This window comes from Cetorhinus maximus, chromosome 2 (assembly GCF_964194155.1).
Source record: "Cetorhinus maximus chromosome 2, sCetMax3.hap1.1, whole genome shotgun sequence".
Classification (NCBI taxonomy): Eukaryota; Metazoa; Chordata; class Chondrichthyes; order Lamniformes; family Cetorhinidae; genus Cetorhinus; species Cetorhinus maximus.
The window spans coordinates 37,070,412-37,098,248 of record NC_135880.1 but is presented as its reverse complement, the minus strand read 5'-3'; the positions used below and the strand labels follow the sequence as shown (position 1 = coordinate 37,098,248).

At 44.4% G+C, this 27,837-nt stretch overlaps 1 protein-coding gene across 6 annotated transcripts in view; it reads right to left on the bottom strand.

Annotated features, from left to right (window-relative positions):
• The window catches only part of lhfpl2a (LHFPL tetraspan subfamily member 2a), a 216,624-nt gene that overhangs the window by 25,689 nt on the left and 163,098 nt on the right, over nt 1-27,837 (bottom strand). For all 6 annotated transcript variants that reach the window (XM_078563365.1, XM_078563390.1, XM_078563376.1 and 3 more), the window contains one exon: nt 25,915-26,707. In XM_078563365.1, the coding sequence (XP_078419491.1) occupies nt 25,915-26,335 (421 nt within the window). In that variant the 5' untranslated portion in view covers nt 26,336-26,707. The remainder of the gene's footprint in view (nt 1-25,914; nt 26,708-27,837) is intronic.

The following is a 27,837-nucleotide window of genomic DNA, read 5'->3' as shown; positions in this document are numbered from 1 at the left end:
GGGGGATATCAGCATGGTTGGGCTGAGGAAAACAACTTCCTATATACCAGGAAATTTTCTTAACTTCAGCCTCTCTGCCACCCAGCCATCTGGATGGGGGAATGAGCCCAGTAAACAGGTCAGCTGAGCAGAGCACCTGCTGCCCATGAGATCTCTAGGTCAGGGTTCTGGTTTGGAAGTCCCAGGTGAGCTTTCATCTGCAGGCCTAAATTAATAATCCTCCATTGAAAGTGGCAGGGGGTGGTGGTGGGTGGGCCAATCCATTTCTGACTGAATTTAATGGGGGTGGGGGGTGGGAAAAGAGGTTCACCAGCAGCACTCCCAGGATAGCCATCCAGCATTCCATTTCTGAATCCCAGATGCAGCCAAACTGTGGAAGTAGTTGTCCCTAACCTGATTAGGGTACTCTGGTGGGAATCAGCAATGCATGCTCTACTATGCTTATGCTGGAAACAGTACTGAAGACTTGTGCTCCAGAACTTTCCATGCCCCTAGCTGAGCTACAACATGGACATCTACTCGGCTATGTGGAAAATTTCCCAAGAATGTCTCATCCACAAAATGCAGGACAAATCCAATCCAATTACCTCCCCATCAGTCTACTCTTGATTGTCAAAGTAATGGAAGGAGTCATCAACAGTGCTATCAAGGGGTATTTACTCAGAAATAACCTGCTCACTGATGCTCAGTTTGGGTTCTGCCAGGATAATTTGGCTCCTGACCTCATTACAGCCTTGGTTCAAACATGGACAAAAGAGCTGAACTCCTGAGGTGAGAGTGACTGCCCTTGACATCAAGGCAGCATTTGACCGGCATCAAGGACCCCTAGCAAAACTGGAGTCAATGGGAATCAGGGGGAAACCCCCCGCTGGTTGGAGTTATACCTAGCACAAAGGAAGATGGTTGTGGTTGTTAGAGGTCAGTCATCTCAGCTCCAGGACATCACTGCAGGAGTTCCTCAGTGTAGTGTCCAAGGCTCAACCATCTTCAGCTCCTTCATCAATGACCTTCTTTCCATCATGAGGTCAGAAGTGGGGATGTTCGCTGATGATTGCACAATGTTCAGCGCCATTTGCGACTCCTCAGATACTGAAGCAGTCCATGTCCAAATGCAGTAAGACCTGGACAATATCCAGGTTTGGGCTGATGAGTGGCAAATAACATTCCCAATACACAAGTGCCAGACAATGACCATCTCCAACAAGAGAGAATCTGACCATCGCCGCTTGACCTTCAATGGCATTACCATCACTGAATCCCCCAATATCAACACCTTGGGGGTTACCATTGACCAGAAACTGAACTGGACTAGCCATATAAATACTGTGGCTACAAGAGCAGGTCAGAAGCTAGGAATCCTGCGGCAAGTAACTCACCTCCTGATTCCCCAAAACCTGTCCACCATCTAGAAGGCATAAGTGAGGAGTGTGAAGGAATACTTGCCACTGGCCTGGATGAGTGCAACTCCAACAACACTCAAGAAACTCAACACCATCCAGGACAAAGCAGCCTGCTTGATTGGCACCCCATCCACAAACATTCACTCCCTCCACCACCAACACACAGTAGCAACAGTGTGTACCATCTACAAGATGCACTGCAGAAATTCACCAAAGCTCCTTAGACAGACCTTCCAAACCCACGACCACTACCATCTAGAAGGACAAGGGCAGCAGACACATGGGAACACCACCACCTGGAAGTTCCCCTCCAAATCACTCACCATCCTGACTTGGAAATATATCGCCGTTCCTTCACTGTTGCTGGATCAAAACCCTGGAACTCCCTTCCTGACAGCACTGTGGCTATCTACACTACATGGACTTCAGTGGTTCAAGAAGGCAGCTCACCATCACCTTCTCAAGGGTAACTAGGGATGGGCAATAAATGCTGGTCTAGCCATCAACACTCAGGTCCCGTGAATGAATGATTTAAAAAAAAACCGTAGTCAGGTCCTAGAGTTCTACGTATTTCAATCAACTCTCAATGTTCCTCACTCAGCAAATCACAATACCTCAGCATTTCCAGTGTAATCATAGTAATAACATTTCTTTTCTGTTGCTCATTTCCAAACTCATATCATGTTAAATAGGTGAATGTTTGTCTGAAGCTTGCACCCTCAGCTTTACAGAGCAATGTAACTGGATTGAGCCACAAGAATTAAAAAATACTCAAATCACTCAGCAACAGATGTCCTTACCTGTCAAGGCAAAATCATCTCTCTTCAAAAAAGATACTCTTTTTCTTAACATAAAGGATAAAATTTCCTTGGCGACCCTACATAATAATCCTACATCAAAACATGGAAGCCTGAAAGATGCCAATATTTAGGGTAGATTTGAAGATTTGCTTGGTTCAGAGTTGCTTGATTTTTTTGAAATGTTTATGATGCCATAAATTTTTATTGTTATGGATACAGAGTGAACTGTCAGGTGGAGGCTCAAAAGTATCTTTAAAACAAACAGGTTTCATTACCCTGCAGAGCCTCTGAGCCCACTTGTGCATATAAGCTACTGTGTTAGAAGACAAAGAACAATGCAAAATGATGCCTAGGGAAAATATAGGCTGCTTCTTATTTTGAACACAAAAACAGAAACAGAAATACCTGGAAAAACTCAGCAGGTCTGGCAGCATCGGCGGAGAAGAGCACAGTTGACACTTCGAGTCCTCATGACCCTTCAACGGAACTAAGTAAAAATAGGAAAGGGGTGAAATATAAGCTGGTTTAAGGGGCGGGGGGGGGCGGTGGAGAAGGGGTGGGGGTTGTTGGGACAAGCAGCCAGTGATAGGAGGAGATAACAAAAAGATGTGACAGACAAAAGAACATAGAGGTGTTGAAGGTGGTGATATTATCTAAAGGAATGTGCTAATTAAGAGTGGAGAGCAGGGCAAGCAAGGTACAGATAGCTCTAGTGGGGGTGGAGTGAAATAAGACTAAAAGGGCATAAAAGGTATAGATAAATGATGGGTGGAAATACATTTAAAAATAATGGAAATAGATGGGAAAAGAAAAATCTATATAAATTATTGGAAAAAACAAAAAGGAGGGGGAAGAAACGGAAAGGGAGTGGGGATGGAGGAGGGAGTTCAAGATCTAAAACTGTTGAACTCAATATTCAGTCCGGAAGGCTGTAAAGTGCCTAGTCGGAAGATGAGGTGCTGTTCCTCCATTTTGCGTCGAGCTTCACTGGAACAATGCAGCAAGCCAAGGACAGACATGTGGGCATGAGAGCAGGGTGGAGTGTTAAAATGGCAAGCGATAGGGAGGTCTGGGTAATGCTTGCGGACAGACCGAAGGTGTTCTGCAAAGCGGTCACCCAGTCTGCGTTTGGTCTCTCCAATGTAGAGGAAACCGCATTGGGAGCAACGAATGCAGTAGACTAAGTTGAGGGAAGTGCAAGTGAAATGCTGCTTCACTTGAAAGGAGTGTTTGGGCCCTTGGACTGTGAGGAGAGAGGAAGTGAAGGGGCAGGTGTTGCATATTCTGCAATTGCATGGCGAGGTGCCGTAGGAGGGGATTGAGGTGTAGGGGGTGATGGAGGAGTGGACCAGGGTGTCACGGAGGGAACGATCCCTACGGAATGCTGCCGGGGGGGGTGAAGGGAAGATGTGTTTGGTGGTGGCATCATGCTGGAGTTGGCGGAAATGGCGGAGGATGATCCTTTGAATGCGGAGGCTGGTGGGGTGATAAGTGAGGACAAGGGGACCCTATCATGTTTCTGGGAGGGAGGAGAAGGCGTGAGGGCGGATGCGTGGGAGATAAGCCAGACACCGTTGAGGGCCCTGTCAACTACCGTGGGTGGAAAATCTTGGTTAAGGAAGAAGGAGGACATGTCAGAGGAACTGTTTTTGAAGGTAGCATCATCAGAACAGATGCGACGGAGGCGAAGGAACTGAGAGAATGGGATGGAGTCCTTACAAGAAGCGGGGTGTGAGGAGCTGTAGTCGAGGTAGCTGTGGGAGTCGGGAGGCTTGTAATGGATATTGATGGACAGTCTATCATCAGAAATTGAGACAGAGAGGTCAAGGAAGGGAAGGGAAGTGTCAGAGATGGACCATGTGAAAATGATAGAGGGGTGGAGATTGGAAGCAAAATTAATAAATTTTTCCAGGTCCCGACGAGAGCATGAAGCAGCACCGAAGTAATCATTGATGTACCGGAGAAAGAGTCCATCCCATTCTCTCAGTACCTTCGCCTCCGTCGCATCTGTTCTGATGATGCTACCTTCAAAAACAGTTCCTCTGACATATCCTCCTTCTTCCTTAACCGAGGTTTTCCACCCACGGTAGTTGACAGGGCCCTCAACCGTGTCCGGCCCATCTCCCGCGCATCCACCCTCACGCCTTCTCCTCCCTCCCAGAAACATGATAGGGTCCCCCTTGTCCTCACTTATCACCCCACCAACCTCCGCATTGAAAGGATCATCCTCCGCCATTTCCGCCAACTCCAGCATGATGCCACCACCAAACACATCTTCCCTTCACCCACCCTGACGGCATTCCGTAGGGATTGTTCCCTCCGTGACACCCTGGTCCACTCCTCCATCACCCCCTACTCCTCAACCCCCTCCTATCGCACCTCGCCATGCAAACGCAGAATATGCAACACCTGCCCCTTCACTTCCTCTCTCCTCACCGTCCAAGGGCCCAAACACTCCTTTCAAGTGAAGCAGCATTTCACTTGCACTTCCCTCAACTTAGTCTACTGCATTCATTGCTCCCAATGTGGTTTCCTCTACATTGGAGAGACCAAACGCAGACTGGGTGACCGCTTTGCAGAACACCTTTGGTCTGTCCGCAAGCATTACCCAGACCTCCCTGTCGCTTGCCATTTTAACACTCCACCCTGCTCTCTTGCCCACATGTCTGTCCTTGGCTTGCTGCATTGTTCCAATGAAGCTCAACGCAAACTGGAGGAACAGCACCTCATCTTCCGACTAGGCACTTTACAGCCTTCCGGACTGAATATTAAGTTCAACAATTTTAGATCTTGAACTCCCTCCTCCAACCCCACTCCCTTTCCGTTTCTTCCCCCTCCTTTTTGTTTTTTCCAATAATTTATATAGATTTTTCTTTTCCCACCTATTTCCATTATTTTTAAATGTATTTCCACCCATCGTTTATCTATACCTTTTATGCCCTTTTAGTCTTATTTCACCCCACCCCCACTAGAGCTATCTGTACCTTGCTTGCCCTGCTCTCACTCTTAATTAGCACATTCCTTTAGATAATATCACCACCTTCAACACCTCTATGTTCTTTTGTCTGTCACATCTTTTTGTTATCTCCTCCTATCACTGGCTGCTTGTCCCAACAACAACCCCCCCTTCTCCCCCCCCCCTTAAACCAGCTTATATTTCACCCCTTTCCTATTTTTACTTAGTTCTGTTGAAGGGTCATGAGGACTCAAAAACGTCAACTGTGCTCTTCTCCGCCGATGCTGCCAGACCTGCTGAGTTTTTCCAGGTATTTCTGTTTCTGTTTTTGTTTTGGATTTCCAGCATCCGCAGTTTTTTGTTTTTATCTTATTTCGAACATGTCTCTCTGACTATGATCAGCCTCACATTAACTAATTTGTTGAACTTTGCTGTGACTTGATGCTGCAGCTATGAAAAACATGGTACAGACATTCCAACATACTCTATATTTGACTCTAGTGATTCAGTCAAATCTTAACCTTGTCTGCTTCAGTTGTCATGGTGATGAAAATAAGGCCCACATTTTCCTCTACAGTTTTCCCCTGTGGATCTGACAAATATCTGCTTCACTTGGAGAAACACTAGAAACAGCTTATGTTCCAAACTCTTATCCCAGTCCTCTAAGAGCAATTTGGACATTAACCAGGGTAACTCAGTGAGAAGTTTACACTAGGCCTTGGGAAGAAATATTGCACTGCGTAGCTTCTGGTAGGGGGAATGTTGGCAAGTACACCAGGATTACCTCTAGTTTCTGTGATTAATGTCAATGTAGATCTTATATGACGTGTCCAGCCCTAGAATGCCCTTTGATCCTCTGCTAGGGTTGTCATTTAAATTCATTAGTGCGAGAGTTGACTGATTTCTCACCGACCCATAAGTGGTGAGCATCAGTGGAGAACCCACAGGTCACCACAGGCATGGTAATGAGGTCCGCCCCCCAAAACAACTCAGTCCCACACTGGCACAAATGGGCGGGTGATATGTCTGCTCTGTTGACTTTGCACCCATTTTGGACACTACCTTTAGGTCTAAAGCCATTAACCAATGCAAATGATCCATCTATACATACATACAATGCATTAAGAGATTGGGATTGTAAATGGGATCAAATATCTATTTTTATATATTTATAATCCGTTATTCCCCCCCTCCACTCTTAGTCCCTGAGTACTCCGCTTAAGCGGCAGTTAAGTACGATCCAAGTTACAGACTTCACTCCATAACCAGACTGTGCCATCTACTCTGTTTTCATGTCAGCATTTTATCAGATGGGCATACTAGATGGCCTGTTAAGATTGATATTAAACTACTCCTGCTCAGAGAACAAAAATCTACTGTCTGGCGTCCTATTACGAGAATTCACTCAATTCCTTACAAGTACCATTAACAATGAAATAAAACAAAAAAAAAAATGAGCTCTTTCTACCCCCAAAATGCAAGTTTTTCTTTTCATTTTCCATCTCACAAATCATTACCAGTTTCTCTGCTGTGCTGCTCTTAATAGTTTCTTTGAAAAATGCAACTTAAAGACAATTCACTCTCTGATTTCTCGTCCAACCATATCGGCAGCTTCCCCCGTCAATGTCACCAATACTCGCCTCCCAGAAAATCACAGGCGTGAAGCATCAGGCTGTGGGGATCCTGCTCCTTGCCCCAAGGTCTGATAATCGGGCTGTTCAGAAGTTCAAAGATCCCAGGTTACAAGAGCTCCAGCATAGGCCAGAATCCAGTGCAGAAAATCCAGGTAATATATAGAGATGCCAGTAAAATACATCTCACTGGGGGGACTGACGCGAGAAATAATTTCAGTGACTCATGGGAAGTTGCAGCAATTTACCTCATGTCGGTTAAAAAAAGGTGTTAAAACTTGTCATTAATTCATTGAATGAATTGGACCGTTGACTTGCATGTTGCTTGCTAACAAACACACTGACAGGTTTGCACTTTTAGTGACCATTATCTTGGGGGAAATTTGATGAACAAATCACTCAGCCAGGGTACAGCCTACACCATATCAGGGCCCCAGCAGACCTGTGCTTTATACCCTTTACAATAAAATTTAATTTACATAAAACTTAAAGGGATACAGTCTGTAGATAAACCCAAATTACTTACTCCTGCTCTATAAATTATAGACCTTTCTTTCTCCATCACATTGCACTATCCTGAGGCGGAACTAATGAGGAGACACAGGACACAACAGTTTCAATGGTGGCTAGTTTAGCACTAATGAATCAGTATGATTAGTCATGGCACCAAATTACTCAAGCACTTAAACGCATTACCTCCCACACTTTCCTTCTTAATGGACACAAGAAACAGAATCCCAGAAGCTTTAGCTGTGAGCATGACAAGAAAGGGAAAAATTAAACAAAGTCGAAACAAGCTGATAATTAGGTTTTCAGCTATTTGACATTTAATTCCCCTTATTGAGACTCTGGCTCATTCAAATGGAATCAATAACTCAAGCTTCAATTGAAGCCAAATTCGTTCTTGGGCAAATTTCATCTGATCTTTCTATAATTTAGATTGTGACAGGGTGACATCATTCTTGCGGTTTTAGCAATGTACACAGGGATGGTTGCCACTTGCTTGCAATGTACAAATTACCAAGATGCCAAAAGTGAAGGTGCCGTCAGGACAAAACAACCCTGCGAACACGCCTACTGAACCCAAGCAACCAAAATGCAGCCCAATCCGGTGGTGCTTTTCAAAGACTTGCAGACCCACTTGTGCCGGGCACAATGCACTGACAAGAATCAATTGCAGCCTGGTTTCCTCCACTATTTATACATCTTTAAAATATTAAAAATCTTATACCTGTATGCATTCACTGCCAGCACTCTATGGCCTGAATTTCACGCTCCCCTGTTGGCGGGTTTTTAGACAGGGAGAAGAGCGTGAAATTGAAGGAATGGGATTCCCTCTAGGTTCCCACCCGCCGACCCTGACTTCGCAGCGATTTTACACTAGGGTGGGCAAGGCCTCGGACAGGAAGCCCACCCTTCCCCCAGTTGAGGCCCTTAAGTGGCATATTATTGGCCACTTAAGGATCACTTCCCACCCAGCCTCAATTTTTAGGCTGGCAGGAGGAATTACCTGGCGAGGGGGAGGCTCGAAAAAGAATGAGCTTAAATCTCGGATGGGAAGGATGAGTGGCGCCCCCTTCTGACTTTGGGCGGCCTACCCTTAAGGTCTGGTGCCCGCCGGCCTTCCATCCTTTCTCCCCCTCGTCCCCTCCCCCGACAACCCAATCGCCCACTTTTCGCACCGCCCCCCCCAACAACCCGCACCCCCCACCCCCACCCCCACCCAACAAGGCCTTCCCCACCCTCCCCACCCTGGGACCCCCAAAACTTATCTTGCCACCTGGTCCCAGGCCACTTAGGCTCAGACATCTTCAAGCACTTCCTCTTCTGTCCATTTCAACCCCTGGCACTGCAGGCACTAGAGAGCAGTGGGACTTCCTCCCAAGTGACAGGCAAGTTCCATCTGCAGCCAATTGATGCTCATCCGAGTGTGAAAAGGCTGCAGAGCAGGCAGAGTCGATGGGGATGTATTCCTCACCAACTCTTCGGATGGCGGGAAGTGAGACTGCATTTTTCAGATGTCAGGCAACTAAAGAAGCAAAGTGATGGAACGTGTGGTCGACGGTGCTATCAAGCAGCACTTGCTCAGCAATAACCAGCTCACTGACGGTCAGTTTGGTCCTACCAGGGCCACTCAGTATCTGACCTTGTTACAGATTTAGTCCAAACATGGACAAAAGGACTGAACTCGAGAGGTGAGGTGAGAGTAACTGCCCTTGGCATCAAGGCAGCATTTGACTGAGTGTGGGATCAAGGAGCCCTAGCAAAACTGAAGTCAATGGGAATCAGGGGGAAAACGTTCCACTGGTTGCAGTCATATCTAGCAAAAAAGGATGATGGCCATGGTTGTTGGAAGTTAATCTGCTCAGTCCTGGGACATTGCTGCAGGAGTTCCTCAGGGTAGTGTCCGAGGCCCAACCATCTTCAACTGCGTCATCAATGATCTTCTCTCCATTATAAAATCAGAAGTGGGGATGTTTGCTGATGATTGCACAATGTTCAGCACCATTCATGACTCCTCAGGTACTGAAGCAGTCCGTGTCCTCATGCAGCAAGACCTGGATAATATTCAGGCTTGAGCTGATAAATGGCAAGCAACATTTATGCCACACAAGTGCCAGGCATTGACCACCTCCAACAAATGAGAGAATCTTAATCATCGCACCTTGACATTGAATGGCATTACTGTCGCTGAATCCCCCACTATCAACATACTGACCATTGACCAGAAACTGAACTGAACTAGCCATATAAATACTGTGGCTGCAAGAGCAGGTCAGAGGCTGGGGAATTCCGCAGAGAGTAACTCACCTACTGACTCCCCAAAGCCTGTCCACCATCTATAAGGCACAAGTCAGGAGTGGGATGGAATACTCCCCACTTGCCTGGATGAGTGCGGCTCCAACAACACTCAAAGAGCTCGACAGCATCCAGGTTAAAGCAGCCGGCTTGACTGGCATCCCATCCACCACGGTAAACATTCACTTCCTTCACCACTAACACACAGTGGCAGTAGTGTGACTCGTCTACAAGATGCATTGCAACAACTCCTTCAACAGCACCTTCCAAACCCGCAACATCTATCACCTAGAAGGACAAGGGCAGCAGGTGCATGAGTAAACCACCACCTGCAGGTTCCACTCCAAGTCACTCACCATCCTGACTTGGAGATATATCGCCGTTCCTTCACTGTCGCTGGGTCAAAATCTTGGAACTCCCTTCCTAACAGCACTGTGGGTGTACCTACACCACAGGCACTGCAGTGATTCAAGAAGGCAGCTCTTGGAAGCGAATGCCCTACTTTAAAGGGACAGAGATCCGACGGCAACTCCTTTTTTAAAATATTCGTTCATGGGTTGTGGCTAGGCCAACATTTATTGCCGAATCCTAATTGCCCTTGCAAATTTGTTAGTAAGCTACCTTCTTGAACCGCTCCAGCCCATGTGGTGTAGGTACGCCCTGTAACTAATGGAGTGCCACAGGGATCAGTGCTGGGGCCACAATTATTTACAATATATATCTGGATGAGGGAAGTGAATGTACTGTTACCAAGTTTGCGGATGACACAAAAATAGGTGGGAAGGCAAGTGGTGAGACAAGGAGTCTACAGAGGGATATAGACACGTTAAGTGAGTGGGCAAAAACTTGGCAGATGGAATATAATATGGAAAATGTGAGGTTATGCACTTTGGCAGGAAGAATAGAGGAGCTGAATAATATTTAAATGGAGAAAGATTGCAGAAAGCTGCAGCACAGAGGGATTTGGGGGTCCTCGTGCATGAATCACAAAAAGCTAACATATAAGTTCAGCAGGTAATAGGGAAGGTAAATGGAACGTTGGCCTTTATTTCAAAGAGAATGGAGTATAAAAATAGGAAAGTCTTGCTAAAACTATACAAGGCACAAGTTAGACCACACCTAGAATACTGCGAACAGTTTTGGTCCCCCTACCTAAGGAATGATAGACTGGCATTGGAGTTCCAGGGAAGGTTCACTAGGTTGATCCCAGGCATGGAGGGATTTTTGTATGAGGAGAGGTTGAGTAGGTTGGACCTGTACTCACTGGAGTTTAGAAGAATGAGAGGCGACCTTATTGAAACATATAAGATTCTTAGGGGGCTTGACAGGGCAGATGCTGAGAGGTTGTTTCTTCTTATGGGAGAGTCTAGGACCAGAGGGCATAATCTCAGAGTAAGGGGGGGGGTGCCCATTTAAAACAGAGATGAGGAGGAATTTCTTCTCTCAGAGGTTAGCAGATCTGTGGAATTCTTTACTGCAGAGGGCTGTAGAGGCTGGGTCGCTAAGTATATTCAAGGCTGAGATAGACAGATTTTTAATCAGTAAGGGAATCAAGGGTTATGGGGAAAAGGCAGGAAAGTGGAGTTGAGGATTATCAGATCAGCACTGATCTCACTGAATGGCGGAGCAGATTCAATTGGCCGAATGGCCTACTTCTGCTCCTACATCTTATGGTCTTATAGCAGAAGAGGAAAGAGACACAAAACTATGGAGAATGGAAGGAGAGAGAAACAACACTACTAATAAAAGAGAGAGAGATCAGATTCTCCAATTTACAGTATGCAATGGAATGACAGATTGACTAGTAACAAAATCTTGAGTGTGACTTCCTGTCAACTTTCCCATTATAAATTCCTACATCAGCATTTACAATGGAAACTGTCTGTGTAAATTTATCAAACACTTCTGGCAATGTAGTTACTCTGTGACAAGACTATGTGAGTGATTTCCACTCCTGGTGTGGAAATAAGAATTGATAATGGCAAAAGTTGACAGGGACGTGTCCAGGCATACATTTATCTGTACACTCTGGCCCAATAAGCCTAATTATTCTTCACCTGAAGACTGCTTGGCCTTGAGAAATGGCACAGGCGATTGACTAGTAATAAATGAAACCTCAGAACACACAATGCAGCAAAAAAAGAACTCATTCACTCCAAACCTTCTGAAGCCAGTTGTTAAGTGCTCTGCTTTGAGAATGATTCAAGCATTCCTCGAAATCAATGGAGGATTTAAGGATAGTGAAAGTAAGTCTAATATTACTGTGCCTGTCACAGCTCTTTCACCCAACAGATTTGCATTTGCAAATCCTTGTTTTCCACATTTTTAACTTCAGTACGGACAACAAGCTAATGACGGCTACAATTACAAAGCTGTAACTACACCAACATACAGTGTAGAATCTGCCCGCTGTAAATGTAGTCAAGCAGTTATCATTACAGCATTGATTCTTGGTTGAATTGTACCTCTGTAACTTTAGATTTACTTTAGGTTTACTGCAGTAGCTGTGGAAGGAATTACACAATTTACTGCACCAGAGAACACCTTTCACCGTCCAAAGGGAATGATGGCTTGCATCAGCTGGGTATATTGGAACATGCATAAACAGAGCACTGCATCAGTAACAGGAAGTGTGAAATAAGGGCTGTCAACTGGTGTTGGCCTCCCCACCTCCCAAATGCTTTCACAGGCACTGTAGGGAGTGTGGTTTCCTCAGAGTTTCTTCTGTTTTGTCACCACAGCTTTGGTGGAAACCCCATTGTATGCATAAACGGGGTCTCCGTCCAACCCCAGTGATGGACCAAAAGAAATGCAGAGCAAATCGACCCTTGAAAGCTTGCTGTGTTACATGGCTGGCAGCTGTGCTCCAATACCACAGCTTACTTCCTGGAGTCAAAGGGTGGCAGGAAAAACAGTAGCTGATCAATGGGCTACCTTCAAAGCGGAGCTCATTCGGGCACAAAGTATATTCCCTTGAAAGAGAAAGGTAGGGCAAACAAATTCAGAGCTCTCTGGATTGACAAAGGAGGTAGAATGTAAGATAAAGAAGAAAAACTGTGCTTATGACAGGTGTCAGGTGGAAAGTACAATTTTCCTGAGAACCAGGCTGAACACAAGAAGGTTCAGAGGGGAGGTGAAGCAGCAAATAAGAGAAGCAAAAAGACAGCATGAAGAGGAACTGGCAGCTAACATTAAAGGGAATTCCAAAGGTTTCCATAGGCATACAAATAGTAAAAGGGTGGTAAAAGGAGGTGTATGGATGATGAGGGACTAAAAAGGGAATTTACACATGGAGGCAGAGGTATTAAATGAAAACTTTGCACCTGTCTTTACCAAGGAAGAAGATGCTACCCAGGCCATGGTAAAAGAGGAGGTAATTCAGACACTAGAAGGGTTTAAAATTGAAAAGGAGCTGGTATTGGATAGGTTATCTGTACTTAAAGCTGATAAGGCACCGGGACCAGATGAGATACACCAAAGGACACTGTGAGAAGTGAGAGTGGAAATTATGGAGGCACTGGCTGTAATTTTTCAGTCTTCCTTAGACTCGGGAGTGGTGCCAGAGGACTGGAGAATTGAAAATGTTACGCCCATGTTCAAAAAAGGGTGTAAAGATAAGCCCAGCAACTACAGGCTGGTCAGTTTAACTTTGGTGGTGGGGAAACTTCTAGAAAGAATGGACAGAATTTTGCCCTCATCGGGCGGGCGCGGCAGGCGGGCCCAGGAGCGATCGCGAAGCTAGCCACCGCCCGCGATCGGGCCCCAACATGGATTTTACGCTGGCTGGCCATTAATTGGCCAGCATGAATCACACGCTGCAGCGGTCAGCGCTGCCGGGGTAGGGGGGCGGCAGGAAGGTGAGTGCTGATGTTCGCACATGTCCGCAGGTACGCGCAGTAAAAGCTCCCTGACGCACAGAGCTGCCTCAGGGAGCTAAAGATTTTTATCCATGTAAACGAGCAATTTTAAAATAATGAAAACATGTCACGAGCATGCAAAATGTGAGCGCACAAAGTTTTTTTTTCAATCACTGGTCGAAACGTCATGCCGCCTGTGGATGAGGCTTCACCAAAAATGCAAAGGCCGCTTGGCCTATTCGCCTGCCCACCAACCGAACGGTTGGACAGGCAGCAAAAAATTCAAGCTAATTAATTACTTAAGGGCCTTAATAGGCCACTTAATTGTCAGCAAGTATACCAATGGCTCCCATGTGTGCCCGCTAACCGAAATATCGCGCGAGTGCGTGATGACGTCGGGACGCTTGCCCAATGTCATCACGCGTCATTTTATGTTCGTTCAGGTCAGGCATGCACCTATTCAACGAGCGCAATATTCTGCCCAATAATTTGGGACAAAGTTAATAGTGACATGGACAAACACCGGTTAACTTAGGAAAGCCAGCATGGATTTCTTAAGGGAAAATCATGTTTAACTAACTTGCTGGAGGTTTTTGAAGATATAACAGACAGGGTTGATGAGAGCAATGATGTGGTGTACATGGACTTCCAAAAGGCAAATACTTCACACAATGGTGGGGTGGTGGCATAGTGGTATTGGCACTGGGCTGGTAATCCAGAGACCCAAGTAATGTTCTGGGGACCTGGGTTCAAATCCCACCACAGCACATGGTAGAATTTGAATTCAATAAACATCTGGAATTAAAAGTCTAACAATTACTATGAATCAATCATTGTAAAAATCCATCTGATATCAAGACCCACCTTTGCTCAGCCTTACCAAGGCTTGAGAGGGAAGGCAACCTGTCAGTGGTTGACCTTCACCAGGTTAAGGATAACAAACACTCTTGGTAATTCCTCCCAGTTCTGGCAGCATGAAAATTGAACCCTGAATATTTTTAGTTCATCAGGAAGGTTAACAGTTCTGTGCATGGCACCACTCAAAGGTTGGACAGGCATGAGGTCACGATATGCACTGCCTCTCATGGATTCCCTGATGCTTTGAGTCATAAAGCTATTATTCAAATCTACCATAAAAATAGCCTTCCTGTTTTCAAATCCATACAGCTGATAGGAAAATATTGATAATATTAAATATTAGTGATAATATTTTCATAAATAACTGGGAATATTTTGAGGAATTGCATCTGAACCAAACAAGAAATTATGAGACAGTTGTCTTTCTTCCTTATTCTCACCTATTTGTCTGAGCATACCCCTACTGTTAGCTTTGTTCTATTCACACTTAATGTGTCCACACAGAGTAGCTCATTGCCTAACTTTTCACATCTAATGGGATCAATATCTTTAACTTTCCATGAGTCCCTGACATCTCCTTTCTAGTCTGCTCTGTCCTTTTTTGAAACTCATAAACTCATGTATGTTGTATTCATTGTCATCCTCTGGGGGCATCTAGATTTCAATATTCCTACTGCATCATAATTCCCTACTGTGATAAGGCCTCCAGTTCAAGTATTCATGTATATATAATATATATCTTATATTTGTCTCCTTTCTCGGCCCCAAGTGTCTTTCTGTTTGTGGTGTCTGGTTCCTTGTACGTCTCTTTGAGTTACTGTGGTCCAATCAACCTTCTAGTTTACAATCAGCCTAGTCTGGGATCTAATTTCTTCTCCGCCCTCTGTCTCTCCTATCTATCTTGTTGCCTCAAGGTTTCTTCGAATCCCATTGTTTCCCGTTTTGTATTGATGCAACCCATCCCTCCTGTGGCTGTGCTTTTGGTTCTGAAAATATTACATTATTTATAAAAGCTTTATCAACATTTGTCTCATCTGAAAAATGGAACATCTGCCAATGTATCATTAGCTCAGTACTGCACTGATAACATTCTGAAGTCAGGTTGTCAACCATTTGTTTATACCTTCAATTTTCTTGGTGAACTCCCCTCCTTTCCAAATACCAGGGAATGTTATTTTGCATCCCCTATCTATGAATTTTGAAGCCTTATATTATTCATTCGTACATGGTTATCATTACTTGGTCTCCCTCCTAACCATTTCTCAAAGTGTACTGCTCAAGCTTCAGGTAAACAACTCACCATAGGTCAGTGATTCCCAAACTTTTTTTAGCTGAAGGACCCCTTTTCAAATGGATTAAGAATCACAGACCACCCCGCCACCTAAATTTTAATACTGTATAATACTCATGACATGAAAGTGCTGTACACAAAGAGTGTTTTAAGAATGCTTTTAAGATGACAGGTACTTATCTACAGACAATTTCATACAGATATAGTGATCTTTGTGCCACACTCTGCTGTCCATGTCTGCTCCCCTCCTATAAGACAGTCTGCGTTTACATGATGGCTGCACTCCACTCCAGTCTCCTGATTTGCACCAAGCCCAACTCTGGCCACCTACCTGTAAGGTCAGCCCTGCTCGGCAAGCAATTACGAACCTCCTGAGAAGCCTCTAAGACCCCCAGAAGTCCATTGATCCTAGTATGCGAGTCATTACTGTACTACAGATATTGTCCTTACAACAGCTACTGCCTATCTCAAATCAGCATCATGAATCATACAGCACAGAAGGGTGTAATTCAGCCCATTGTGCCTGTGCCAGCTCTTTGAAAGAGCAATTAAATTAGCCTCACTCCCCTGTTACTTCCCCATAGCCCTTTTACAAGTAAAGATCCATTTCCCTTTTGTCCGTTACCACTGAACCTGAAAGGAAAAGCTTTCATTTATACAGCACTTTTCACAACTTTAGGGCATCCCAAGTACTTTGCAGTCAATTAAGTACTAATGAAGTGTAGTCACTGTTTTAATGTTGGAAACACAGGCAACCAAATTACACGCAGCAAGATTCCACAAAAAACAATGTGACAATGTGCAGATAATCTGTTTTAGTGATGGTGGTTAAGGGACAAATATTAGCTAGAACACCGGGACCCTGCTCTTCTTCAAAATAGTGCCATGAGATCTTTTATATTCACCTAGATGGGAACTCAGTTTAATGTCTCATCTGAAAGATGACACCTGCAGCTTATGTTCCCTGTAAAATTTTGTTGTTGTGTGCAGCCAGTTTTTTCAATGTGCGATAATTTTAAACTTCTTTGCACGACTGCGCACTTGCTGTATTTAAAGCGGAAAAAGGCCTGGGTGGTACTTCAAGGCTGCAGTGCTGCAGCACACATATGCAGCATAGCAGGAATATTACCTCTGGCAGTGTAGCATTCCCTCAGTACTGCACTGGAGTGTTAGCCTTGATTTTGCTTCCATTACCCTAAATAAAAAGTAAAGAGGGGAACTCAAAAGAAGTAAAATCAAAGGGGATGGGAGAAGGCAAGAGAAAAGCTTTATTAGAATATGTGTTTGTAGTGGGATATTTAGACACAAAAAAGATAATTATACTGCCCACCTTGCTAATCAGAGTTCCCACAAGCTATCTCTGCCTGTGCCTTTCATCTGCATCTTTGTCTCAGCTATCTTCTCTGGTTTATGAACTACCTCTTCTGCATTATAGGACAATGGCCAGTATCTGTTTGTTATTGTAATTTGCCGAGTAGATGCAATAGCTTTCATATCTTTCCTGCTATTCTTTCAAACAACATCCATTAAACGTTTCTATTTTCTTGGTTTCCCCTCAATGCCTATCTCCATTTCTCGGCAAAAGTCCTGTCAGCTCATCTCCAACTCTGACACCCAATGACTTACTTACAAGTTCCAGTGTTTGCCTAATTTTTTCACTGATTTGTCATAACTCATTTAACAAGTACAGTACTCTGCAGTTGCCCTTGATAACCCCAACAGTTTTTTTCTGCTGTATCCTCCTGCTTGAGGCCAAAGATCTTACCTTAAAATTTTTTGACCAACCAAAATCCTTTCCCCAATCAATATACTGGACTTTCTTCAAACAAAACATCCCACAGAAGACACGCAGCATAATAACACCTCTCTGATGGTTTCCCTCACTCTACTTTTAATTTTATTTCTTTTCAGTGAGCCTCTTTAATTTTTAGGTGTCAGCCTTGGCTCAGTTGTAACAGTTTCGCCTTAGACTCAAGCCCCACTCCAGCGACTTCAGCACATTATCAGTGCAGTACTGAGCTGATGATACAGTAGCTGTCTAGATGTGCCATCTTTCAGATGACACAATTAAAAAAAAAGACTTGATTTATGCTGCACCTTTCACAACCTCAGGACATCCAAAGGCACTTTACAGCCAATGAGGTACTTCTGAAGTGTAGCCTCTGTTGTAATGGAGGAAATGTAGCAGCAAATTTCCATGCAACAAACTCTCACAAATAGCAATTCAACGGTGACCAGATAATCTGTTTTAGTGATGTAGCTTGAGGGATAAATATTGGCCAGGACACTGGGGATAACTACTTTGAAATAGTGTCGTGGGATCTTTTACATTCGCCTGAGAAAACAGACAGGACGTCGGTTTAACGTTTCATCTGAAAGGCAGCATCTCTGACAGTGCAGTGCTTCCTCAGTACTACACTAGAGTATCCGCCTAGATTTTTGGACTCAAGTACTGGGCTGGAACTTGAACCCACAACCTTCTAACTCAGAGCAGAGAGTGTGCTATCAAGTGAATCATGGCTGACACTCAAAACCAAGGTACTGTCTGCCTTTCAGGTGGGCATAAAAGATCCCACAGCGCTAGAATAGGTCTAGTGAATATTTATCCCTCAACTAACTCCTAAAACATGTGATCTGGTTATTTATTTCTTTGCTGCATGTGGGACCTTGCTGTGAGCAAATTGGCTGCTGCAGTTCCCTATATTATAACAGTGAATACACTTCAAAAGTATTTAAGTGGATGTAAGGCACTTTGAGATGTCCTAAGGTCATGAAACGTGCTATGCAAATGCAAGTTCTTCCTTATTATCTCAAATACTTTTAACTTTATCTCACTCAGATATTCCCTTTCTAAAGCTTCCTCAGCCTCGTGATCCAATTTGAATTTCACCATTCTCCTTTTATATTATCTGGTTTTCACTGGCCTCTCAGACCAGTTCAAGGCATTCAAAAGTGAACTACAGTCCTTTACTTCACCTCAAGTATCAGTGTGCTTGGATGTTGTTGGAATATTTTTTGAGGTTACAGGCGCACCCCTCCCTTCCCCTGCAGTTGGTGGGGCCTCAGTTTATGGTTCCTCTCCATACTGTATTGGAGTGTCAAGCTAAACTGATAATTGTTTTGGAGAGCCATCACAATGTGCTGTAATATTCTGTGATTCTACAAAAACAATCAAAAGCTACCGACAAGAAGAAGCACGGTGTCCTCAGATACACAAAAGTAACCAGAATCAAATTAAAAAGATGAGTTTTTATGAGGATTGAGGGTACATATTGGTCTAGACTTGTGAGACTGATGGTCCAATAGCTGCAGTACTGTAACTGTAGACATAACTTATACGCCAAAGCCAATGACACATTCTGCAAAACGATCAGATCCTGCCCAGAAGAGAATGGCCCAACCTCCAAATGCAAAATGAAAACAGAAAGTGCTGGAAATACTCAGCAGGTCTGGCAACATCTATGGAGTGAGAAACAGAGGCCAGGATTTTCTGACTCTGTTGTGCCAGGACCTGCTGTGGGAAATTCAGCGGCCCAGCCAAAAGCCCATTGACTTCCCGCGGGACTGGACGATCCGGGCGGTGGGTGGGCTGGAAAATCCCCCCCCAGGGTTAATGTGTTGAGTTGAATATGTCTCTTCTTCAGAACCTGAACAGCCATATTTGACTCGAAACATCAACTCCACGTTTCTCTCCACAGATGCTGCCAAATATGCTGAATATTTCTAGCACCTTCTGTTTTTATTTCAGATTTCCAGCATCCGCAGCATTTTGCTTTCATGTAAAAGAAACGATGCTTGAAGAGTAGAATTTGATACTCCACTTACAGGGGATAGCTACAGTATTCCCAGAATATCAACGTTAAAACTTTGTAAGCTACTTGTCCGAGACTTTTAAATGTATTCATTCGCTGAACAACTTGGGAAAGGGCCATCCTTAGATGTTTGAATTATAGCTCACAGAAAGAAAAGGGAAATATTTTTAAACCCCTGGGAGTAGGGCCTTCAGACACAGTGGCAGCTGCAGGCAATGCCCCAGACTGCTAACCAACTGATACCCTGGCACTTGCCAGAACAAAGATTTGAAACAACTGCAGTGACTCACATGTGTGTTCACAGTCACTAGCCTGCTCGAATAGGTCTCCGGATAGTGTTGCAACCCCATGTGCAACAAGCTAAAGCAAAATGCTTCTCACAGCACCCGAAGCTAACTCATCAACCATCCGCTCTGTTGTTTTTATAACATTGACAAGTTAAAAAAACACTGAGCGGCTTGTCTTTTGCTTGGCCAGAGGTGCTGTCTTTCCAGAACTGGAGTGAAAATTTTCAGTCTCTCCATTTAACCATTTGGTGGCTGAAATGTTCCTTATCATCATCTTGTAGCGAGTGAATGTCTGCCTACTATTGCACATGAACATTCCAGAAACCCACTTTGTTCCAAAATAATAATGAAACATAGCATAAAAGACCAGACTTGCACTCGATAAAACCTTTATCTGTCAACCCCACACTCTGACACTGGAAACTTGACTTTTCATATGACTACCTGATTTATAAAACTTCTGGAACAGGTAGAAATCCCAAGTACCTAGCAGTTTCATCAAGAGATCAGTTAGTGTTTGTAACCTGAACTCCCTGATTAAATTACAGCGCCATGCCATGTCATGTTAGATTCTTTATGTGGTGATTCAAATCAGTTTTCTGATTGTCTCGATGAAGCACTAACATCCCTAATGAAGGGTTAACAGTTAAAATGTTACCCCCCTGAGGTTATTCTGGATATAACTATTTGTATTGCCACTGGGGGCGATGTGCCAAGTATGTGTTGGCAGTGGGGAATCTCAAGCAGCCCATACTCAGCCCATACTCAAAAAATCGCTCAAATCGTTAGTACACATACAATGTATTTTCTTAGAAGGACCTCTCGATCATATCTATTTAAACGATCACAGTACCACAGGAGCCAATACCGGAGGATACATCAAGAGTTCTAAAAAGAGCATAACCACATAATGCTGGATATAACATTTACACAAGCCACTAATCTATGAGCTCTAAAATATTGTCTCACCCTAGAAACCTTTTGTACAATGGGTAAGTGACCAGAATTCAAAAGAAAATGTTTTGCAATTTGGTTCATTAAGGAAAAATGAATGAACACATGCACTCAGCCAATATTTATGCACTGAGTCATGGAAAGATGTTAGAGTTGTGCGTGATACGTAGGTTGCCATGGAGTCAGTTGGTGTGTGGAAACTGCAGAACCTTGTGGAGTGTGGGTCTTGAACCTGGATCTGTAGTTTGGACGTTTCCTTTGTAGTGTGGTGATGGAACATTGTATGATTGTAATACAGAATAAGGTACTCTTTAAGCAGCTTTAATGAAAGTAAACTGTTTATGTGACTAGACTAGCAGGGGAAAAATTTGAAGAAACCCTTTCTTATTTATCAACACATACATATAAACAACATAGCCATGGGCAGAATTTTTCACTGAGTCGGGCAGACGTGGGCCCAACCCGCTCGGGCGTAAAATAGCACGTGATGACGTCGGGACGTGCGCTGTTGCACTCGCGCAATATTTCGGGCGGCAGGAGAGCACTAAACTTGAAAGTGTGCCTGCCGACAATTAAGAGGGCTATTAAGCCCATTAACGCCGCAATTAACAGAGACTTTCCGTTGCCCGTCCAACGTTGTGGTTGGGCGGACGGGCGAATCGGCCAGGCGGCCTTTGCATTTTTCAGGAAACCTCATTCACGGTCGGGATGAGGTTTCCCTGATAAATTAAAATAAAACTAAATTTCTGTGCACGGCATTTTCATCCCCTACATTTCCAGGTGACTGATTATGAAGCTTGGACACCTTTTCTCCGGTTTCCGTGACCTTTATTTTAGGATGCTAAGGTCTTCAGCTCCCCGAGGCAGCTCTTTGCCTTCACGGCGCTCTCTGTGAGCATTTCCCGCGCTGACTTCAGCGCTCGCCCTCCTCCCGCCCCCCCCCCCCCCACCCCAGCAGCACCGAGCCTTTCAGCGCGCGCTTCATGCCGGCTGGCCGTTAACTGGGCAGCCAGCGTGAATTTGCAGCCGGGGATCGATCGCGGTTGGCATTCCGTTCCCCGGGCCCGCCCACCGGCCTAAAATTCCTGCCCCATGTTTACTTCAGTCTCTAGAGCCGAGCGAATTTTCAAATGTTCAAACGAAAGAGCATAATCTAGTGGCGGACCCTGTGACAATGAAACAAAACAGGAGCCCAGATTCCTTGCCGCGATGGAAAGCCTCTGCGTTGTGGCGAAATAGCGGGAACTGCCTGAAGATCGCAAGTCCTGTCCCTAAACACGGCACTTCCCATTTTCACATTTGCGGAGGCAGCTGGCCATTTAAATCATCAGCTGTCTCCACTGAAGTGGGATTTTGGTCGACAGGGAGTGTGAAGTACACCTGAAGTGTGCAGATTTGACTTGGTAAAAGCAGGTCTGAACTTTGTGGATTTGTTTGGGTAGCCAGGATCTCGGGACACTTTTGGAGGAGGAAAGGTACCCTTTGGTAGAGGCTAGGTGCTCTTTGGAATTGTTAAATATAGGCATAAATGGGTGTAAAAAGTGCATAAACTCTTTACTATCAAGTTCCTTGGAGCCACCCTGTTAAAACCATCAGAAGCACATGTCAAGAGGACCAGTCAAAAGTATCATGACAAAGCACCTGTCTTAAGGAGCTGTCAAGCTGTAAAGGCATTTAAAAGTTCTGTCCTTTAAATCTTTGAAAAGAATGTCTGCTGTATTTCACTCTGTCTGTTGACATAGGTCTGAGGGCTTCCATTACTGGATTAGTGTTGCATGACTGATTTCACAACCATCCATTATCACAGTAGGGTGCCTGCCATTTCACAGTTTTATTGACAGCTAAAAGGGGTTCCAGACCCTTTGATGTGGGACTATGAATTCCAATGCTTATTGTTATACAGGACTGAGGACTTGAATGAAACCTTTGTTATATGGCTTTATTTAGTTAAGGGAATGTAAATGCAGTAAATGGGTTTTATGAATGAGCGTGTTTATTTCAATATAGTGGTCTACAATGGACACTTAGAACTTCATTTTATACAACTTTATTTTACCTCATGTCTGCATGGGTCCTGAGGTCTGCCCATGTCGGTACTGGGTGAATTGGCATAGTAGGTGTAAGGGCAAAGGGTGGAGAGTGGAGGGGGGCAGGGCATGGATTGGGATGAGTTTGACACTTGGTTGGCATGGGGGTTATAAACGGCCATGGGGGCTGTCCTGTCCTTTAAATCTTTGAAAAGAATGTCTGCTGTATTTCACTCTGTCTGTTGACATAGGTCTGAGTGCTTCCATTGCTGGATTAGTGTTGCATGACTGATTTCACAACCATCCATTATCACAGTCGGGTGTCTGCAAACGGTGGAGGACATAGTGGGCACAGGGGCTATAAAATGACTTTGGGGTGGGTTGAGGGGCATAGGTTAGCATGTGGGGTGTGAGGGTCCATAGGGAATGGGTGGGAGGCATACCTTGGCATGGGAGCATGAGGGGCCATGGGGGTTGAGTGGGGCATGAGGTGGCATGGGTTGGCATGGATGGGGCATGGGGAATGTGTGGAGGGGGTGAGGGCTGGAGGGATGTTTTATGTTTTATTCCTTTTTAAAATTTTTGGACACAGTGCCACAGCCCCAAGGCAGGTCTTCTGCTCACCCTGCCTCCACACCCGGCATCTTCCTCGCTTTTTTCGGGGCCGCCTGCCCCGACTTCGAATCCAGCCCGCCTCCGCGGACTGAAAATCTGACCTCCAGAGAGCCATTTTGAAAGGTTGGGTTGGCGGAGCTGGGAATTCTCCCATCTCTGCGTGCCTGACCCGGGAGCCAAAATCTGGGTCAGGGTCGCCCTGGTAATGACACACACTGCTCAACGTACCACAGCATTCAGCAAAGCAGCTTGGTGTCACTTTCATCACAACATCAGCCATGAGTAGCAAAATTATGTTTTTGCAACGCTTTAATACATTTTAACTCAAGTTCCATTGCTATGTTGGGTAGCAATATTTGCAAAACTTCCTGTTAAAGATAATGCTCTTTACCTTTGCCTTTTACAATGTGCAAATTGTTAACTGGTCCTTTGCTGACCCACCACACCTTTTGCCCATAGGAAATAACTGCTCTGTCCATCCACTGTTTGTACTGCGGATGTACAACAGGCAAAGAGTTAACAAGCTACAATTCCAACACTTGAAGTGGATAACTATAGATCAGTCAGTGACAGAACGGAAATTCCACTTCAGATTCTGCATCTTTAAACTAATAATAAAAATACTTCTATCTGGAAGTGGCATATTTCAGAGCAATTCTGCACTACACTTACATTCCAAAATAAAAATATTGCTTATCTGTAATTAAAAATACTAGGGTTGCCACTTATCAAAGTCCCTCCAAAAGTCAGGTTGGGAGTACAATATATTCTAATAACGGTTAACAATACAAACGGTTTTTTACTTCTGTTACAATATTCTGTGCAATTTTTAAGCTTATACAAAATTCAATCATTTCACTGCGGAATTCACCCTTGAACTTTGCAAACTGGTACAACACAGACAGACTGACGGCCAAAAGTTTTAACCATCTGAAATCAATATTTTCTGGGCTGAGGATGAGGTTTCTGAGGAAAATGGCCCACTCGCCACATCAAGCCAATGAGAATAATTTCTTAAGCTTGATACCTTGTGTAGTATTGCTGTTCTGGCAGTGAGAGAGTTAATGCACCCAGTATACTAAGTTAATTCTGTGTTCTGGGAATAGCGCAGCTGACACTGGCAAATGATACTAGTTTCAGAGTAGACTGATGAAACTGATTAGATATGTGAATTCCTTACTTTATAGTTCCACCTTCCCCCAACCCACCCTTATTCCCTCAGGAGACGGTTGGATGATCCCACATAATGCCACTCCCTGGTCAACCTGTTCGAACACTACCTGTTCGCTGCCTGCTTCTTTTACCTTTGCTGGATGACTCACTCGCTCAGCCAAGAGCTTACCCCTCATGATTCGGGAAGTATTCCCACTTAGTAGCCGAGTTGCACAGACCAAGCAGGTTCTAACCCTGGTGTGTGGTGAGTTAGCTGTCAGCTGGCACAGTGTTAGGTGCAGGAGAGGGGGGAGGTGTGGTGGGCGGTGGGGCCCTGGGATGTGAAAGAACAAGTTAGCCAGAGTTCTCATGACTGCTATCCTGTGATCCCTATTGAAAGCGGTTCATGTGGGAATATAAGGTGCAGACTGGGTTTGGCACTGATGTGCTGTCGCCCCCTTAGGGATAACTGTCTGTCGAATATACTTCAAGGCTAACGTAACTAATGGTAACCCTAGGATCTCTATGTCTACATGACTTGGTACCACAACTGGTCCTGAATTTTATCCACTGTGGAACAGAATGCTGAACAATTCTAAGAGGGACTAATAGCTGGCAAGTTAACATCCTTAAAAATCAGAACAGTCTCAGGTAAAAATAGGTGTTTTAAAAAGCCTGTCTAACAAGGTCACGGAAGGGCAAGTTTGCATCACACTGATATTGTATATATTCCTCCATTACCCACCTTGAGGCCACCTCAACCTCAATGCTGAAGAGAACTTTTTTTCAAAATAGGTTTCAAATGTGTGTGTTTGGGAGGTGTGGGTTTGGCAGGTATGGTGAAACTCAATAAAAACGTGAAAATCCAATTAGATTAAATCAAATTCAAATCATATCGTGCAGACTCAGGTTTCCTCAGCACTGGAGGTGGGGAGGGGGAAATAACCCTAACATGCACTCCAGTCTCAAATACTCTGACTGCCATGTGGAGGGCATAACATGTTGGAAATACATTAGAGACTTTGTGTTTTGAGGTTATTTTATCTTTCAAGGAAGGAACCATGAACAATGCACATTGTATGAGAGGTCAGTTTATCAGTACAGGGCTGCACTTGAAGGGAAAACTGGATGTTTAGGAATTTTTGACAGCCCTTTTAGTATTTAGCACAAACTACAGTAAGACCCAGTTACATACACTCATTCAGAAGTTAACTCTGGATATGAGAAAATCTGGTAGTAATTCACTCCTGACTTGGGTTTGTACTGACGCAGCCTTCCAGGTATATGCCTGACTGTAAAATCACTTCTCTGACTAAGTGACTCAGCAGAGTTAGCATCAGTATTCTGGTGCTAATTGTCTTAAAACACAGGTGTCATTTCCAGCTTTAACCTTTGGCAAATCCATCCCCCAAGAAAGAATTCCTAAGTACGTCGGTGTAAGTCCAGTGAAACTACCGTTTTATGCTCAAACTTACCTGCGATTCCCTGTAGTAATCCACAGATGTTAAAAATGCTTTTCTTCAGAATACTCTGCACACACATGGTAAAGACTGACACAAAAGCCACGGCACACAGAATGAGAATTCCTGTCGCCAGGAAAATAGCCGTTGCTTGCCAAAATCCACTGGCAATCTCATTGAAGCTTTCAGCATATGGGCCACACAGACTCCCTCGTTTTAAAGTTGGCAGTTTGATGCAACGGCTGTATATGCCCAATTTTGGGTAGTAAGGATCTTTCCAAGTGTTGGAGCGGTTTGAGAGGGCAGGTGTGTTGTTAGCCTTTGGCCTGCCCACCAGCCAGTCTGCGCTTATGAAGGCAATCAGTTCGGCAAAGGCCACCACAATACTCAGCAGGGTCCACAGCATCGAGCGGCAGGTAACAATCACATGACACATGGTTTAATCCAAGCTGGTGCAAAACCCTTCTCCTCAGTCCGCACTGGATAAAAGCCAAGTAGAAAAATCTAGGCTAAAAGAGTTGAATGTTGTCCTGTAATATTGTTTAGATCGAGATGCCACTGAAAAGGTAAATCCTTACTTCATCACTGAGAGAAAACAAATGCTGCATAAATTGTGTTCTACTGTGTTCATCAAACAACTGGGTAAGTCTGTGCTGTCCTGTGCACAGGGTTGATTCCTCTGAGCTCAAGTTTCAGTGGGTTTGTGTGTCTTTATCAGAGTGCAGCTCAGCACATGACGTTACATTTCACTGGAGGACGTTCCAAGGTCTGCCCACAAATCTTGTTCATATCTATATAAAAGACACACCTACAAGGAAGAGAGAGAGAGAGAGAGAGGGAGAGAGTAAATGTTAAATTAGTAGAACAAAGCCCCACCCTGAGAGGAAAAGTGACCTCTCTTTTAATTCTGAACCAACACACAGTAAAGGCTAATGAGAAGCCGGCAAACAGAGTTGGCTGGAAACTTCTAAGACCAAGCTGTCTGTGTTCACTGCTTCCTTTGTTGCTGGGCAACAACAGGTCTCTGCTGCAGTAGAGATTAATACATTTCAGATACTCGATTCAATAAACAGATTTTCCCTCATTATTCTCAGCACTGCATTTCTGAGTTAAATAATGCGTTATCAGAGAGAGGGAGAGAGAGTGAGAGAGAATGAATGAGTGAGCGTTCCTTTCTATGGATCTACCCACTGAAAACTAAGCTCAAGGACTGAGTCTCTGACAGCCTTTCTTTCTCATGATCACATTCAGTGGAAGAGGCTGGAGTTCATGAAAGGAAATTCTCTCAAGATTTAACTTTGGCCATACTTAAAGGAAGGCAAGAATCTCAGGAGTATTCTTTATTCAAAGCACGCCCTCATTTTAATCGGGAATAATTGGAACCATTTGTTGGCACTGATTTTACCCAGCTATTAGTCCTACTTTACAGGGAAACCCCAGGATCTAGATTTGCTTTTGGGCCATTTCAAAAATCATGGTGCCTGTCACTTGCAGTGGAACTGCTCTCAAACGTGGGGACAGACCCCGGGTGACCACTTAAAGACCCAAATTTGCAAATCAATACAAGCTGAGAAATAACATTTTAGTTGGTACATTATTTTTCTACATGAAATGAGAAAGAATTTTGAATCAGGACTATTCCCCATAGCTTACGTTTCCCCACTAGGGAAGTTGTTATAAAAAATATTGATTTTTTTCCCTCTCCTCCCCTGGATATACCGTCTGAAGCTGGATTACAACTTCTTGGGTGTTGGTCATCTTCTGGTATTTCACTCATTCTTCTTACATGCCCCAGATAGTTAGTAGTAGCAAGTTATTTGACCACAAAGGGAATCGCAACTTAGGCCACTTCCTAGAGCAGGTCGCTGGATAATAATCAGAAGCATGAAGCCTGGCTGATTTTCTCCCCTCTGTGGCTGAGGGAATAGCTCAAGTTGA